This window comes from Dermacentor andersoni, chromosome 5 (genome assembly GCF_023375885.2).
Source record: "Dermacentor andersoni chromosome 5, qqDerAnde1_hic_scaffold, whole genome shotgun sequence".
Classification (NCBI taxonomy): domain Eukaryota; kingdom Metazoa; phylum Arthropoda; class Arachnida; order Ixodida; family Ixodidae; genus Dermacentor; species Dermacentor andersoni.
This window is the reverse complement of record NC_092818.1, coordinates 156,424,131-156,440,458: the sequence shown is the minus strand read 5'-3', so window position 1 is coordinate 156,440,458 and position 16,328 is coordinate 156,424,131. Positions and strand designations below refer to the sequence as shown.

The 16,328-nt window shown below is 47.9% G+C and overlaps 1 protein-coding gene across 1 annotated transcript in view; it reads right to left on the bottom strand.

Moving 5' to 3' along the window:
- LOC126531442 (nose resistant to fluoxetine protein 6-like) overlaps positions 1-15,828 on the bottom strand; it is a 36,620-nt gene extending 20,792 nt beyond the window's left edge. Inside the window, exons 1-2 of the mRNA XM_050178962.3 lie at positions 14,832-15,828; positions 6,124-6,335 (exon numbers count right to left, since the gene is read on the bottom strand). Coding sequence (XP_050034919.2) covers positions 6,124-6,335; positions 14,832-15,225 — 606 coding nt within the window. The 5' untranslated portion in view covers positions 15,226-15,828. The remainder of the gene's footprint in view (positions 1-6,123; positions 6,336-14,831) is intronic.
- Between the last annotated feature and the right edge of the window lie 500 nt (positions 15,829-16,328).

Here is a 16,328-nt window from a genome sequence, read left to right as displayed (position 1 = left end):
ACAAGAAAGTACGTCACTTGATTCCGAGCAATAAGGCTGCCGAACGTGTGCGTTCCATCGGCACGATGGCCTCGCTGCAATTTCTCAACATGTACAGTCGCTGCATGGAATTTACGCAAAGAGTGTCGATAGCGGGAGCGTGGGACTGCCCGACCCTCTTTATCGGCTTGCCACGCAGCGCTTCGTCCTCGTGCGATAAATCTTTCCGACTACGTTGCACGGTCTCGGCGCAACAGAGAATTTGTCGTTTAGTAGTCTCGACACGCATTCCGGAGCCGCAAACGATGGCCTGTGTGCGGCCGACCTCCGCCGAGCTCGCGTGGCGCACGCATGGTCTGTCGATTGTTTGGGTGCCCTTGTCATTTATTTCCCTTTGCGTGCCCACATTTCCCCTGCTTGCCGTAAGCCGCCACAAGGCTTCGACGCGCCGATGTCTGGCATTTAGTCGTCCACTTGTGTGAGTACTCGCCATGTGACCGTCGTTTCGAAGGCCCTGTTACATTAATTTCCGAAATAATGAAACCTTCTATCTTGCACCTTTCTTCCTCTCTTTCTTTTTGTCTTTCTTTCTTTATTTATTTTTAAAGGGGAAAGGGGTGGAGGGAAGGGGCAGATGATTTTCACGGATACGCCACTGACACAACTTAGAACGTGAAATTGCGGAAGTTTGGTGAGACGAACCGGGTTGTGAACCGAGAGGCGTGCAGGCACAGTGAGAAAATTGAGCCGAACTTCAGAGAAGAACAAATTTCACCAGAAACATATGCAAGTTGCTCCCTGTATTTGTCCCAATTAACAACATGGCTAATTTTGGAGTCGCGCATATGGAAGTCGGCAGTAAACACAAAAATTGGATAGTGATCACTTCCCATGCGGTCAGGTGCAGTTGACCACTTCACGTGGACGTCAGATGAATGCAAGGTTAGGTCTATAGATGTGGCTGAGGCTGGAGGCCGGAAGAAAGTGGGACTTCCGTCATTGGCCACGCACAAGTCCAAACTATCGATAACTTCTACAAAATGATTTCTGGTAAGATGGCTGCTACCACGGCGGTCAAGTTGCCTAATCATTTTCCGACTCCGGATTTAAAACTCAGGAACCTTTGCGCAGCGCGCAGAAGGGCGGAGCGACAACTGATGCGGAAGAAGGACGACAGATCCTTGAAGACGACCTTCAATAGGCTTAACTCTGCCATTCGACGCCATACGAACAAGCTCTGTCGGTCGCAGTGGGCGTCCTTCTGCGCTAGCTTGACGGTTTTCTCACCGATGACGAGAATTTGGCGAGTCATTGGCAGTCTTGCTGGTGCTTCTCGTCCTAGTAAACCTTTTGAAGCGCTTGCACTGCGCAAGCAGAAACCTCTCGTGTGCTTGGCAGAGGAATTGGCAGATGCATTTGTAAGTGCAAGTTCAGGAATTCATCCCTGCGCTCCGCCTGCAACATCTACGTCTGTGATGGACGCCCCGTTTACACTTCGAGAGCTACAGACAGCACTCAGCAGCCTGCGGCGTCGATGTGCACCAGGTCCTGACGGCATCACCAACCAGATGATGCAGAACCTCCCTCTGGAACACCGGAAGATGCTCCTAAGCTATCTCAATCGAGTGTGGGAGACTGGCGACGTTCCTCCTTCATGGAAGGTGGCTTGTGTTGTCCCAGTGCTGAAGCTCGGCAAAGAAATGACAGACTTGGCCTCGTATCGTCCTGTATCACTGACGTCGTGCGTGGCTAAGCTCATGGAAAAGCTGGCAAGTAAGCGTTTATCTTGGTGGCTCGAAGATAGAAGGGCTCTACCAACATGCATGACTGGATTCCGAACAGGTTTAAGCGCGCAAGATAGCGTCTTGGACTTGATAAGCCATATTGAACATCATAGAGCTTTCGGTCTTTCAACACTAGTTATTTTCCTAGACGTATCAAAGGCTTATGATAGCGTCCTTCAGAGCTCAATACTAAATAGTTTGCAGGCGATGGGCGTACAGGGCTATCTTCTGCGATTCATTCACTCATTTATCAGTGATCGTAAAATTCAAGTGCGGTTAGGAAGTACCACAAGCACCGAAAGGGCGGTATCACGAGGTGTACCTCAGGGAAGTGTTCTTTCCCCAACGCTCTTTAACGTTGTAATGGCTGGTCTTCCCGCTGAAGTGCAAAACATTGCAGGCATGTCCATATGTCGATATACGCGGACGACATTTGCCTTTGGTTAACCGGATATCAACACAAGCGTTTAGCTCTGATTGCTCGACAGGCATTACATTTAGTTCAAAATTACCTTCAAGGTGTTGGGTTGACTCTCTCGGTGGAAAAATCTGGCTTCATCATGTTTCCAGGTAGAGGAAGAAGGTATGCGCGGCTGAAGATAGACCTTGATCAATCTTGCCTTCGACAATTGAAACACAAGCGCTTTTTGGGCGTCATTATTGACTACCGTCTACAGTGGCGACGAGCTGTGGACTCGGTTGTGACATCGATATCTTCGCGTCTCAATGTGATCCGTAGAGTTGCAAGTGAGCAATGGGGAAATCACCCTTCCTCAATCATCAGGTTGCACGATGCACTAGTGACCAGTCGGATAATGTATCAGCTCCCTTTAATTTCCCCCTCGATATCACAGCTGGAACGACTTGAGGTTCTACACAGAAAGGGCCTGAGAAGGGCTCTTGGCGTTCCGCAGACTGCTCCTAACAAAGCAGTACTTTGTGAATCTCTATCGAGACCTCTTAGCCTAATCGCTTCACAAAGGTTATTGATGCAAATTGGCCGCCTCAAACAGACGGCAGCCGGCCGAGCCCTTCTACAGCGCCTTCGAAAGAGATCTGAGTCCCGAGCGTACTTGGCACTAAATACTCTTGGTTACCTGGGTCTTGACGCTAGAGGTCGAACTAAGAGGTTGAAACCACCGTGGTCATTCGCGAGCCTCGATTGTTCGTTGACAATTCCTCACGTACGCGCTAAGCGGAATTCTCCTCTGGCGGCAACGCGTTCGCTGGTACTGGAACATCTTGAGTCTGAATATGCACGCCATCTTCAAATCTTTACTGATGGCTCTGTGGACAAGGTCAAAGGATCTAGTGCAGCTGCTTTTCACATTCCCTCTTTGAAGTATGATTGGTCTGTTCGCTTCACTGCAGTCGTGTCCTCCACAACGGCCGAAAGCGTTGCCATTGAGGCAGCTCTAAAGAAACTACGGTTTTGCACGCCTCAACCTGTTGTTATTCTTACAGATTCAAAATCTGCCCTTCAAAGGTTAGAGCACGGGTTCCCTACTGATGCCTTATGTCTTAGCTCCCTACGCTCGGTGCACAATCTCCATATCAAAGGCTTCTCCATACGTTTCCAATGGGTGCCCTCGCACACAGGTATCATAGGCAACGAGATGGCGGACAGCCTTGCCCATAGAGCGCTGTCTGGGAATCCATTGAGAAGAGTGCCTCAAGAGGACAACAGACTCTTCAGAGAAGCAGTGTTGTGCCACTTCAGTTCTTTGTGGAGCTCACCTCACAAGCCAAGTGTGATCAAGGGCCTCAAAAGAAACCAAGCCACCTTACTGCTCCGCATTCGCACGGGCTCTGCTCGAACCCCTGCGTGGATGTATAAGACTGGCCTGGCGTTATCACCATTATGTTCAACGTGTGGTGTGTGCGGTGACATAGAACATTACCTAATGTGCTGTACTGTGTATAACGCGGAAAGGAGGGTGTTATTCGGGTCCCTCAAAAAGACAGGAGTTCCTCACGGCTCTTTTCAAGACATTGTTTTCCCGCGCGGGAACCGGTTGTGTAGGAAGGAGGTCTCTCGCCTTCTTTTAAATTACCTACAGGACACAGATTTGGCCTCCACATGGTGAACTGAGGAGTGACCATTTGTATTTGTGAGGTCTGTGTCTGATTATGTGCTTTACTTATTTTAAGTGTCGCTACGGTGGAGCAATTGCCGGCAGCAACTGCAAGGCTAATCCCACCAGTAGCCTACAACAACTCAACTCAACTCAACTCAACTCAAGAACAAATTTGTTTGCTCATACACAGCCCAACAATAGTTTACACTTGACTTCGTCCAGCTTTTCGCGCTGTTCTAGAGGGCTTTACTTGGAAAGTTGACTAGACGCGACTGCTGACGTTAGCTAAACACACGAGAAAAAAAGTGATCGTCGGTTGCTTCTGCGATTGACACGGCATTTGATTAGTGCCTCGAAGACAGCAGCTCGAAAGAAACCAACCTTTAATTACTCTAACTATAGAATTCTCAGGCCTCCCTACTGAGAGGCTATGCAAAATTCGTTGGTAAGATTGTTTTTGTGCTGATTCAAGGGGAAAGGGCAGATCGCTAAAATATGATCGCTCTACGCCTCTAGAAAGTTAAATTAGGTACTATATACTATCTAATTAGACGCTATATTCCCCACATGGACAAAGTATGAGGGAGTCCGGCGTCTTGCCGCATGCCTGTTGGTAGCCGCGAAAATTCTGCAACCAGCAGCTATGAGCATGATATATCTTATCAATGATCTCAGAAAAGAAGCGGCGAATCTGCTTGTGCTTTTTAAAGATTCATCAGAACGTGAAGAGCACGTGCAACGTCGCTTTTCGCTATTTCTCGCCTTATTGTTTTCCGCCTTACGACTGTCAATTTCTACTCCTCATGCGTAACGAACGCGCAACTCATACCGATTACATCTTAACGGAGAATATTGATTCCCTTAGCACAAAAAGACCACCAGGAGTGCGGTGCGCCTGAAAAACTGCATAAACCTTTACGAATACATGCTTGTGCAGATGAGCTCACTGAAGGCCTGACTCCCGTTGGGCCAGGGAAGCAGAATTTACTTACACGGACGCTCTTCTCGGAGACTCTGAGAGCGCTATATAATGAACATCTCATGTTTAAAACAAACCCAACCCCGAAGATCCTGTATCTGACCATGAAGTCAGGGCAGTAACAAAACCGCTGTCCGATGTTCGCAGGACCATGTAACAAATTTCGTGCCGCTGGTTCTCAGGACCTTCCTCTCCGCGACTGCCCCTCAGGGCGGCGTAGCTCCGACCTCGTAGTCAACGACGAGCTCAGACGTTCTGTCGTTTTCTTCTTTTTTTTCGTCTATTTTTCCTCCACTTTTTTGTCCACTATTTGAGGTCACAGAAGTCTGCGTATTCCCGTTCATCTCAGGTCCATGTCGCAGGCGTCATTATTGTGACCTCCTCGCGAGAGCCCTGAATTGCTCAACGATACACGAAGCAACGGTTGCTTCCGTTCATTTGTCACCGGCATCGAAGGCACTGCGCTTTTATTAGCTTCAGTCACGTCGACGCTATCGCAAGGCAAACACAGAGCCAAGGACGCTCTAAAGAAAGTGAAAGAGAGCCGGAGGCTAGATACAGCAGGCACTGGCCATCTCCGTTCAAAGAAAGCCTATATTGCTTGTTTACCATGTCGCTGGCGGCTAGGGCAGCCGGCTACGCCGGGAGCTTAAACTAGTACGTAGTCTACGCTCGACGCGGAAGTCTACAAGATCTAATCGCATTCTGCTTCGCTCACGCGAAGTAGGCGAGATGGCGTCACGATAACGGGCCGAAGGAAAACGCTTGGATGGGAAAACGCTATGCTTGGATAAGCTCTCCGCGGTCGCGTGCTACCATGGGCAAGCAACGTCACACTGGGCACTGCTACAGCTATTGCGAAGAGGTGCTGCACGCCGCATTGCACGTCGTCGAAAGTACATCGGTCCCCATGTTGTAGCTGGACAGGTTTCTTTCGCGGTTGCGTTATAGAAGTTAGAACGCCGCCATTCATGGCGAAATATACTGTCGTCGCTTCATGACTTCCCCAAAACAGCAGTAAGATCATTCTCTTTAAAGCAATAAGCCGCTTTAATAAATGAAACAAAAGCAGCAAAGCAATATTATACGCCTGACGAGTAACACCTTTTGTTTGGTAACGTGGGAAACAAAACTATCGCAATAAAAGCAAGGGAATACTGAAATGCGAATTAACGTTCTGCGCATACCTTAACGAAGTCAAAGAGGCCGCAATTGATTTTCCTTCCTCCTGCGGTGTCAATGCTCAACAGGTGATGTGGCTGCTTGGTCCACAGAGTAAGACAAAAAACAGACGGCAACTCACCCGCTTGTTGGTCATGAGGAATGCCGGCAGCATGTGGTCGAAGAGAGACGTGTCGTTGACAAGCTTGATGTATATGTTGCAGTATTGCCCGCTCACTTGCACGTGGCCAAACTGGTCGTGCACCACCGTCTCGACACACTCGTCGTAGGCGCCGATGTCCGAGATGGTGCCCTGGAACAGCCCAGTGGGGTACTTGCCGCTCGCATCAATCACTGCATGGAATCATATGGAAAAACACTTAACTTTTTTTTAATGACACCTGAACATAGGCCTCGCTGCCGGCACGCTTGGCGTGTTACTCCAAGTGAATGGGATGATAAATTGAATAATACGCATAGGATATAACTTGGACGCATAACACAGACAAGAAACTCCACAAACAAAAACTATCTTTGAGGCAAGTGTCTCGTAGAAGAGTTAAAAGCTTCGTAGCGCTAAACGCACATGCGATGCTATAGTTTATGGTCCGAGAAACTGTCGCTGCTGAAAGTGCTATTCATGAGGTAGATTCACTGCAAACATTAAGACGGTCCTTTGAAGCGTGAAGAGGCTACAAAAGTAGCCTCTTCACACTGCTGATGCTACCACTACTGCTGATGCTACCACTACTGCTATGGGCTACGTGTGAGCGCGAAACACGTAGATAACATAATGCAATAAATCAACGTATATGTACCGTGACACTGGGCAAAACTAATACACCGCACCGACTAAGCAGTCATTGTAAATTGCCAAAAATTCAAAATGAACGCTTCATTCACCGTTGTCGAGTTCCTTTTACATGTTCCGGTCACAACATTAATAGACCAAGCAGAAATGTGTGCCATGTAGTCATCGATTAAGCGGACAGAGCCACAAAGAGCGCATATTTATCACAACTACAGCACATGCATCGTGCAGTGTTGAATGAAGCAGGCGGACGCCAGGTTGCTCCCGCGACGCCACTGCGTCCGAAATGCGTTCCATTTGGCTGAAGCTTGAAGCGTCATGAGTACTGCCGCGCTGTCCTAAGACCGTCTAGACGCGTGCACCTCTGCGCTCAATACCTCCAGGCATAATCTTCCAAGGATGATGAAAAGACTCGCACGCAAGGTCACTTGATTGCACTCGACGGGGATAAAAATGCGTTCCCTCAACACCGCACTGGAGGGGGCCACATGACTTGATAAGTTTCACAACTTCGTCTGATTCGCGTTCACGAATCTGAGCTTCTCGTGCATCATGCTTTCCCCATTGACTTAACGCTTGAACAATCCTGGCCTTCTCCTAGTTTTCAGTGACTCGCCGTGCCGGCTTACATCCTGAAAGACAAAAGCAAAATAAGAACACAGATAGAAATCCGGTGCCGCAACTGATCAGGCGAGGGATGCATACTCCAAGGATCACGACCAAAGATGCAACTTTATTGGTATCCTCTACAGCTAGTGGTAGTAGTACCACTAGCAATAGCAGCAGTTAACAGCGGTAGCTTACTAGTGGCAGTGTACGTTAGCTTGCCAAGCCAGCAGGAGCTGATGTAATGGAAGGAATGGCGCACCATGCGTCAGCGTCATGTTAACCTATCGTTCTCCTCGAGGCAATTGTTAGAAATGTATGCTTCACAGCTGTGAGGTGTCGTGCTGGGTACTACGTTACATAAATGTAAAAGTATTTGTGAATGTGACCCAGCGAGAATACAAGCCCAGCACAACAGCAGTAACGCTTGTCTGTGTAATCATTAACGAGAGTCGTGGAACGATTTCGCATGACACCTCAAGTTGCAAGCGTTCAGGAAGAGATCACTTTCACCGAGAAGAGATTAACGGGCGCAAGGCCCATCTGATAGCGCGTATCTAGACTGAGAAACGTTTCGCAAAGTTACTGGCCTCGCTTGTGGTTCCGAGTTACGCAACTCAGTGCCGTCGTTTTGGTAACGATCACAGATCCGATCGCAGTTGCTTGGTCGGTATTCACCTGAACAAGGGCACAAAATCACACGATGGTTCGGAGAAGGTCAAGCTCGTTTGCTCAACGCATCCGCTTATCATATCGCCTGCGATATGCCGTTCATATAGCCGTGGAGCTGTGGATATTAATTTCCTTTCGTAGTCATAAGAAATTTTAACTTGCAGAGAAAACCCCAAAATGGATCGTTCGCTCGGTCTACAGCTTAGCGGCTTTGCTGAAAAATAACGGCGAAGTGTGCATGTTCGCCCAAGGATCTACACTTCCCGTGCTATTCGAGATGAGCCCGGGGCATCGACCGAGCACGGCGAATAACGAACGACTGCGCAAGGAATGGCATGCATTTGATCGGCCTTCTTACCGACATCTGATACGATCGATTTTGCGGCGGCGTTGCACTGTTACGGCATTCGCTTTCACCCAACCTGTTTCTCCTTTCATATTTTTATTTAGTCCACTGAACAAGGCGAAGGCAAAGCTACATGTACAGTTCAATCTGGCTTTGCGTAAGCGTTTCCTGCGCTGTTGCTTTCTATAGGCCCAGTATCTTGCCTCCCGCGACCTTTCGAGAACGGCGCGAGCTGTTATATATACCCAGTGAGGAACGAAAAATGAAACAACGATTTTTTTTTCTATTGCACTTCGGTAAAGGTGCATTTGTGGTCCCTCAGCGCTTTCTATAGATGGCCTTCGGAAGCAGGCATGCTATTACGTCGAATGTGCACGCCCGGCAACGAGAACTCCTTTTTGAGCTGATATTTCAATCAAGGTGCTTCCGCCTCACGGTCACATGTAGGGGAGGCTCCAAGCGGGGCCGGTAGCGACCTTCGCCTAATCGCCTATCATTTCGACGTGGAAACGACAACAGCGTCGTCGCCAGTTTGTCAGATGGAATCGCACTGCCGCCTTTCCTCTTACTGCGAGATCCCGCGGGCCGGGCAAAGGAAACCGCCCTGGACTAAATGAGACCACTTGAGGAAATGCAAAAGACGGTGTTTACGCTGCATTTGAAAGCTTCTTATGAGTTCGCGTCTCGCGGAGTCATTCGGCATGCGCTTGTGCTAGGATGGCAGATTGGTACATGCCCGGAAGCGTATATACAAAAACTGACTTTATTTTTGTTCTTGTCTTCATTTTCTTCTTCTTTTACGTTGCCAGTTGATGTGGAGCTCATTTGTACTTCGAAGTGATTATGCATGCGCCGTGCTACAAAGCTACCATTGATATGTCGTAATGGGAACAACGAGGCAAGATAAATATTAAATGTTCAAGCAAAGAAAACACCGCGCTAATTCAGGGAACCCAACCCTTACGTTGTCGTCTAGCGGAGTAACGCGCCTTTCTTCCTATTATGCATTCTGATTGTAAAAAGCGAGAAGACGGAAATAAGAAGAAGAAATAAGCATAAGTGTGTGTGTGTGTGTGTGTGTGTGTGTGTGTGTGTGTGTGTGTGTGTGTGTGTGTGTGTGTGTGTGTGTGTGTGGTGTGTGTGTGTGTGTGTGTGTGTGTGTGTGTGTGTGTGTGTGTGTGTGTGTGTGTGTGTGTGTGTGTGTGTGTGTGTGTGTGTGTGTGTGTGTGTGTGTGTGTGTGTGTGTGTGTGTGTGTGTGTGTGTGTGTGTGTGTGTGTGTGTGTGTGTGTGTGTGTGTGTGTGTGTGTGTGTGTGTGTGTGTGTGTGTGTGTGTGTGTGTGTGTGTGTGTGTGTGTGTGTGTGTGTGTGTGTGTGTGTGTGTGTGTGTGTGTGTGTGTGTGTGTGTGTGTGTGTGTGTGTGTGTGTGTGTGTGTGTGTGTGTGTGTGTGTGTGTGTGTGTGTGTGTGTGTGTGTGTGTGTGTGTGTGTGTGTGTGTGTGTGTGTGTGTGTGTGTGTCAGTTATTTCTGATCATGCACCGTTGTTCCAAGTACAACATAATAAGTGGGTGGCTGCTTCCGTTCTCAATTTGTTCGATCACTGACAACGATATCGTCCAAATTCGAAAAATGATCGAATGAACCAGGAGCGTGCTACCATCTATTTGGACATGGCGTTTTGACAACAGAACGTAAAAACGTTTTCTGCCAACGAAATAGAAAGACAATATATAAGATTAGATCCTTCGATGAGATCGTGAACAATGTAACGAGAATGTTGCACAACCTTGAAGGCAAGCGGCAGCATCGAATTAGGGCACGCTTTTAAGCGCTAATGTGGGTAGTGAACACATCACCTCATCACCTCCTTTCTTCAACTTTGTTGTAGAAAACCTTCTGATATGGCGCAGTAGGCAGACATATCCGAGTAAGCAAGTAATATCCACGTCTCCATGTTATATCTGAGCTGGAGTCGATAACGGAGTGCTGTAAGTGCGTTCTATATGAGAGTAGGGCCCCACCCTACATCATTGCCACTTGGTGTAACAAATCAATGACTGATGAAGGAGACACAAAGAGCCTTCTGACTGCACGCACACGCACACGCTACACATGGGCAGTGTTAACGTTTGACGAATCAGTGTCTGGTTCAACCTGAGTACGCGATAATATTGCTGGAGGCGCGAGGTATGAGCTCGCGACCTGTGCACCAGACCCCCCGAAGTAGCAGAAACGTCACCCTCGTACCGGAGCTTACCCATAGTAGATTAAAAGGACAACCTTGAAATGACAGTACTGTAGCGTTGCGAGCTCATTAAATTTCTGAAGCGTAGCTAAAATCAGAGCGTGCGTCTAGGGATATTACGTCGTACGTCACGCTATATAGTCGCAGGTGTAACGGCGTTGCCTTATGGAAACAAGGTCGCCTCCTTCAGGACAGTTTGTCTTGCGTACAGCAGCATTTCAATCGTCGAACTATAGACAAGCAGTGATTGCACTATTTTTGTGCAGCCTGCATATAGATAGGTATATTTGGCAAGGTTGCCACCGGAAGAACGGCTGAATTGGAAGCGCGCAATGAAAGCCGAAAAGACGCGAAAGGAGACCGTTAAGAAAGAACTGTGCTTCCGAATATATCTATCTTTTTAAGCAGTAGAACGGAAACATGTGGCGCTCGAAGAAATGTTCGTGAGCAAACACGCCAAAGACATCGAGCGTCGAAAGCGATTTTACTCTAATGCTCTCTTCACGCTCTCTAATATTACCGACGCAACCGACGGCGCGTTCTTTTTTCTCTCTCTCTCTTCTTTCTTTCTTTCTCTCTTTTGTTTTCTCCCATTTTCTTAATTTCTTTAGTCTTGCGCATGATCGTATGCAAAACACAAAGATTTCGTACCTCACCAAGTATCTGGATGCTTTTCTACGGTGTCAAATAAAATGAGTTTTCTTTCCTTACGGCAACCTAAACGCAAAGTGGCAGCGCGTTTTCATGCTTGGTAAGACTGCTCGAAACTGACTGTCAGCATTCGTTTGCACGACTTCTGGGATTCATCACGATCCAACGCATACGTATAAGCCTTTCAAACACCCCCGACGCATGCGTCACGGATTTTGCCAGCGAAAAGTACAGGCACAGCTTCCATGAATGTGGGAGCTTTTTGGCAACAAAATTAAGCCAAGTGGCATTCTCGGTGGCTGTAGTAGAAAGAAGCACTTGCGACACCTTGACTGACAACCACCTTGCGCCCTGTGCGTAAATAAGGAAAAAGTTTTCATGGTAATTCAAAGAACAGCGCCCTACTGTTCAAAGTCAGATCAGGGTGTTTGAGAACGCGTGGCTATGGGGGAAAGAAATGAGATGAATTCGACTCATGCGTGTAGCACGTGGAAATGGCGCATAAACAATCGAGAACATTCTGTTATAATGTCAGAGTAATCCATCCAGTGATAAATGAAGAAGCAGTATAGGCTTGACCGGGGCGTTTTGATTTTAAGGATCATCTGGTAGACAAGTGAAATCGCTGTGTAGACTAATAAAACTAGACTAGAAGTGGCGCAGAAGAAGGGATATGCACTCAGCGCGCACATGTCGAGACTCAGTGTATAGTGTGGGGTGCAACTTGTTCACTCCTTTTGTCTCTGTATAGTGGGTCTAGAACTGTACGCGAATTTCGTTTACTCTTTCTAGCGAACTCTGCAGTATTCTAGCTTTGTTGAACCAATGGCATTGTTTCTTCTTGTCTTAAAATATTTATCTTCTTAACGTTGCTACTATGTGAAAAGAAGCATCCGCACCATTACAAAGTGACAAAACCTCTTTGTCGTATTTTCATTTCAAATAAAAAAAAGTACGCAATAAAGTCAATTTTTCACAGGGAATAATGTGGCTTAGAGTATAAAGATATTTAGCTATAAAGGTTAGAGAAGAAGACTGACAGCATGTTTCACTGTTCCGTTTCAAAGGGGATGCTCATAGCATCGGCATTATCCACGTGAACTCTTTCAACGACGTAACACCTCGCTGGATCGTTCACTTCGTAACAGTGGCAAAAAAAGCGCATTTTCGAACTCCCGTGGGTACATGTTTATGTTCCCGCAATTTATTGCTGGCGCCAATGGTGACCATATTATAGCACTCATTTGAAAGGTTGATAGCGTTGACCTCACCTAAGTGCGAGAAAAGTTGGTTTCGTGCTCCCTCTACCTTCCTCTTTTTCTTTTTTTCTTTTTCTTCAGCGCCAACATCATCCGGGCATAGCAGTCACTAATGCGGTCACCGGGGAATCTACGGAAACTGTCAGAGAGCGCCAAAAAGCAACAGCGTATCCGTCTATTCTGGCATACGAGAAAAGAGAAAATAATCTTGCATGCCCTTTTTGCTAATGTAGAAAAACCGGTCTCCCTGCAAAAATTGTGCTGCAAGCTGCCTTAGTTCCATGAAACGTGGCAGTTTTTCTGCCGAGAAAGAGATGAATGGATCCCTTTTCGAGCGCGTAGCAAACAACATACAGCTACGAAGGAATTCAACGGAGGAAGCGTAAAAGCGCCCCAGCGTGACCTCCTAAAAGCGCTTGAGATGCTCGCGCGCGAGGAATGTTGCTACCGGGAGATGTGCACAGAGCATTTCTCACCCGCGATTGTGATACCGTCGTATCACGCTTATGACACATGCCGTCTTGGCATTTGGCGCCAAGGGCTAGTGCTTCGCACTCTGACCCCTAAACGTCGAGAACGCGCCGACACGCAGACGTACCAAGGACGGCGAGCACCTTGTCGAGAAAATTTAAGCGGCACGTTCAGCAAAAGAAGGTCGCCCACCCACAGAAGCGACTCTAGATTCGCATTCAGTGCACCAGTTGGGGAGTCCCAAAGCCATGACGCTGCTGAGACCTTTCGCAATGAAGGTCGGAAGAGTGAGCAAAAACACTTCTAAAGCAGACAAAACATCATGTGACACTCGCAGAAAAAAGAACAGTTTTTCTCCTTTCTTACATTTCAAGCTCAGTTTCCACAACACCTGAACACGTAAATCAGAAGAAGAAACAGCAATCCTTACTGAGAATTCTGCACAAAAGTGTTCTTTACAATAAAGGCGTCTAGACAGTGTATTCTTCCTTCAAACCGAAGAAAGACTACATTAAGCTGATGTCCTGATGTAAGAAAGTTCCAGAATTAACGAAGTCAATGAATGTTCAGTCCAGCTGTGTACACCAGATATGCATACATAAACCTCTTGCGGAGCAGCTAGACAATAAAAAAAATGGGGGCGTCATATAATGACTGCGTGGCCAACGTGCAACGTATTTGGCTATGTCTACGTGCATGCGGAATACTGGCGAACTCTTGAAGGGAAACCTTCGGTGCCCAACTTCGCCCTCATAGAACTCATTTTTGTTTCAGGATTAACGCGTCCCGTGATAAAACCTAAATCTTCAATCCTTTATTGCGAGGCAATTAATGCTTGCTAGCTAGTTTTGTACGAGCTCCCGTCATCAAGTGACGTAGATATTCAGTCGACCTTCCAGCGAAAACTCGCCTCTTGCAAGAGGCTTCCCGGTCTCATTGTTAAGCGTCATGGGCGTGAAGGAGACAAACAAGTGACAGCTTTGCTGCCGGGGCTATTCATCCATGAAAACATCTTTTTGCGCGTTAAGGTAAACACGCTGCACTCAAAAGACCGCTCCTTGACGCAGGCGGGAGCACATAGAGCACGCTTTCTTAAGAATTATTTCCGCGAAATGCGGCTTGAGGCGTATATGAACGCGCACGTAAGAAAGACGTTTTCTTCCAGCCTGTATACCTCTCTGTCACCGGTAAGCAACGTGCTTGCTTTCAGTAACAATATTAAAACGCACCTAAAGGCACTTACAACGACACGCACCACCTGTGTCGTTGTCAATGTGTCCTCTTTGGGGTTATGTCTTTCAGCAAATGCTAACTAGGCCAAAAAGCAGTTCTGTTAAAGAGCTAAATTGTACGCATTACTATGGACTGTACGACGACATCTGCTTGCTTTTTCGGTGTCGGAATGATTATTATAATCTCTCAGCACTTGAATATTGTAGTTCTAACTTCTAACTTCTAACTTCTAATATTCTAACTTCATTATGAGACTCTGCTCTTTGCATTTTTATATATTGGTCGAGTCGACGCGTTGCAACCAGCATGGTTATCGATGTAGCGCATGCTGTGAAACTATACGGAAACGTTCATTGCTTAACACCTGTCTTGAGCTTTCCATTAGCAACCACCAGACTGCAGTGCTCACGCTCTCTGAAAGAAAAATCCCGAAATGTCACAGGTCAACGTGCTGTGGCCCTTCGCCACTCGGCTAAGTAATGAACCCGAGCGCTATCGCGCATGATCTCTCCTCTCGCGTACACACAAAACCATACAGAACACAAAGTGCACACTCACGTCTTACAGCCCAGGGCTCCAGCTTTCGAATGTCGCGCATAAACCGCAGCAGGCCTATGGTGCACTCGGCCGACACCTCTGTCCTCATGAGTCGACGCACCAGCGGTGAGCCTTCGGCCGATCGCATGGCCTCAGCGATCAGCACCCGAGCCCTATCCATCATGTTCGGCGCACGTGTCGAAGTAGTTGTCGTCGTCGACGTTGTCGGTGCGATCGAAGTCGGGTCCCAAGCTGCGGCCGCGGAGAAGACACCCTTGGTGTCAGTAGCAATGTCTCCCATACCGGGTGAAACATCGACGTTGGCAGACCACGCTACCTGTCCGCACAGGATCAACGCCGCGGAAATCACGACGAGGGAAGGCCGATTACGAAGGAGCCTGGGTGAAAAGGCCATCTCGAGAGACTCGTGTTTCCCAATGCTCAGCACAGCACTGCTACTAATATCAGACTGCTCGCTTCGTCGCCTTTCAGTCCTTTCCTGCGCGGATTTAGGAATACGGTCTAGATGTGACGAATGCCTTTAAGGACTGAGCAAGCAGGCGTCTTTCACGGCCCAGAGCTTGTTGAGAGTCACTCCACGGAAAGATGTCTATTATATCCAGTTCTACGGAGAAAAAACACCCGCGTCGTAGCGCTGCTCTCAGAAGGCAGCCGAGTATAACTTATCTCCGCTAAAACCGGAAGAAAATTAAGATCTGCGACTGACGAAGTACGAATATTGCTCCTTCTCAAATGTTTCAATCCGCTGAAGCGTGCACGTAGTGAAACTCCACGTTGACGGGACTTCCTTTCTTTTTTCCTCTCCTTCGCAGCGGTGGTTTCTTTCTCCTGGTAATGTCAGCCTCGTCCTTCGCTGTAAAGCTTCCGAAGCGAATTCGATGCCGTCTACCGCGCGACTCCGCGCACCGTACCTACGTCGGTCACCCTTCACCCGTCAAAAAAAGTAGAACCACTGGTTCCTCTTCGGAAATGCGCTCGCGCTTTAAGACGATGCCCTTCGCCCGGCAAACCTTTACTGGGCAGCCAAAGGAGAGAGACACTCTCCACACACACCCCCTCCCCCTGTATCCTTTCCTTCTCGCTGCTGAGTTGGCTTGTTGTCTGTGTTTTCCCATTCGATAATGCGTTCTTTGTCTATAAACTCCTCTCTTTTTCCTCCTCCAACGGTCCTCTCCCCTTCACGGTTTCTTCACTTGCCCCGTTGCCGTTATGTACTGGATTACCCGCTTATTTGCGTCATCGCAGTGAGAAAGAGACCCTTTTTTTAGGAAGCAGCCTCTCCATCGGCTCAGTCTGATAGAGTAAAAGGACACAATGCGCGTAGGTGAAGGGAGAGGGGAGTGATATTTCTGGCAGGAAAGCATCGAGGTGGAAGAGTACGGCTACTGGAGGCACGCGCTGTGACGAACGCTCGGTTTGTGCGCCACGCTTCGCTGGCGTTACTATACGTGCACGGGGCAGGTGTGGCCTTGGCGTGATCTACGCTGCCGGCGAGAG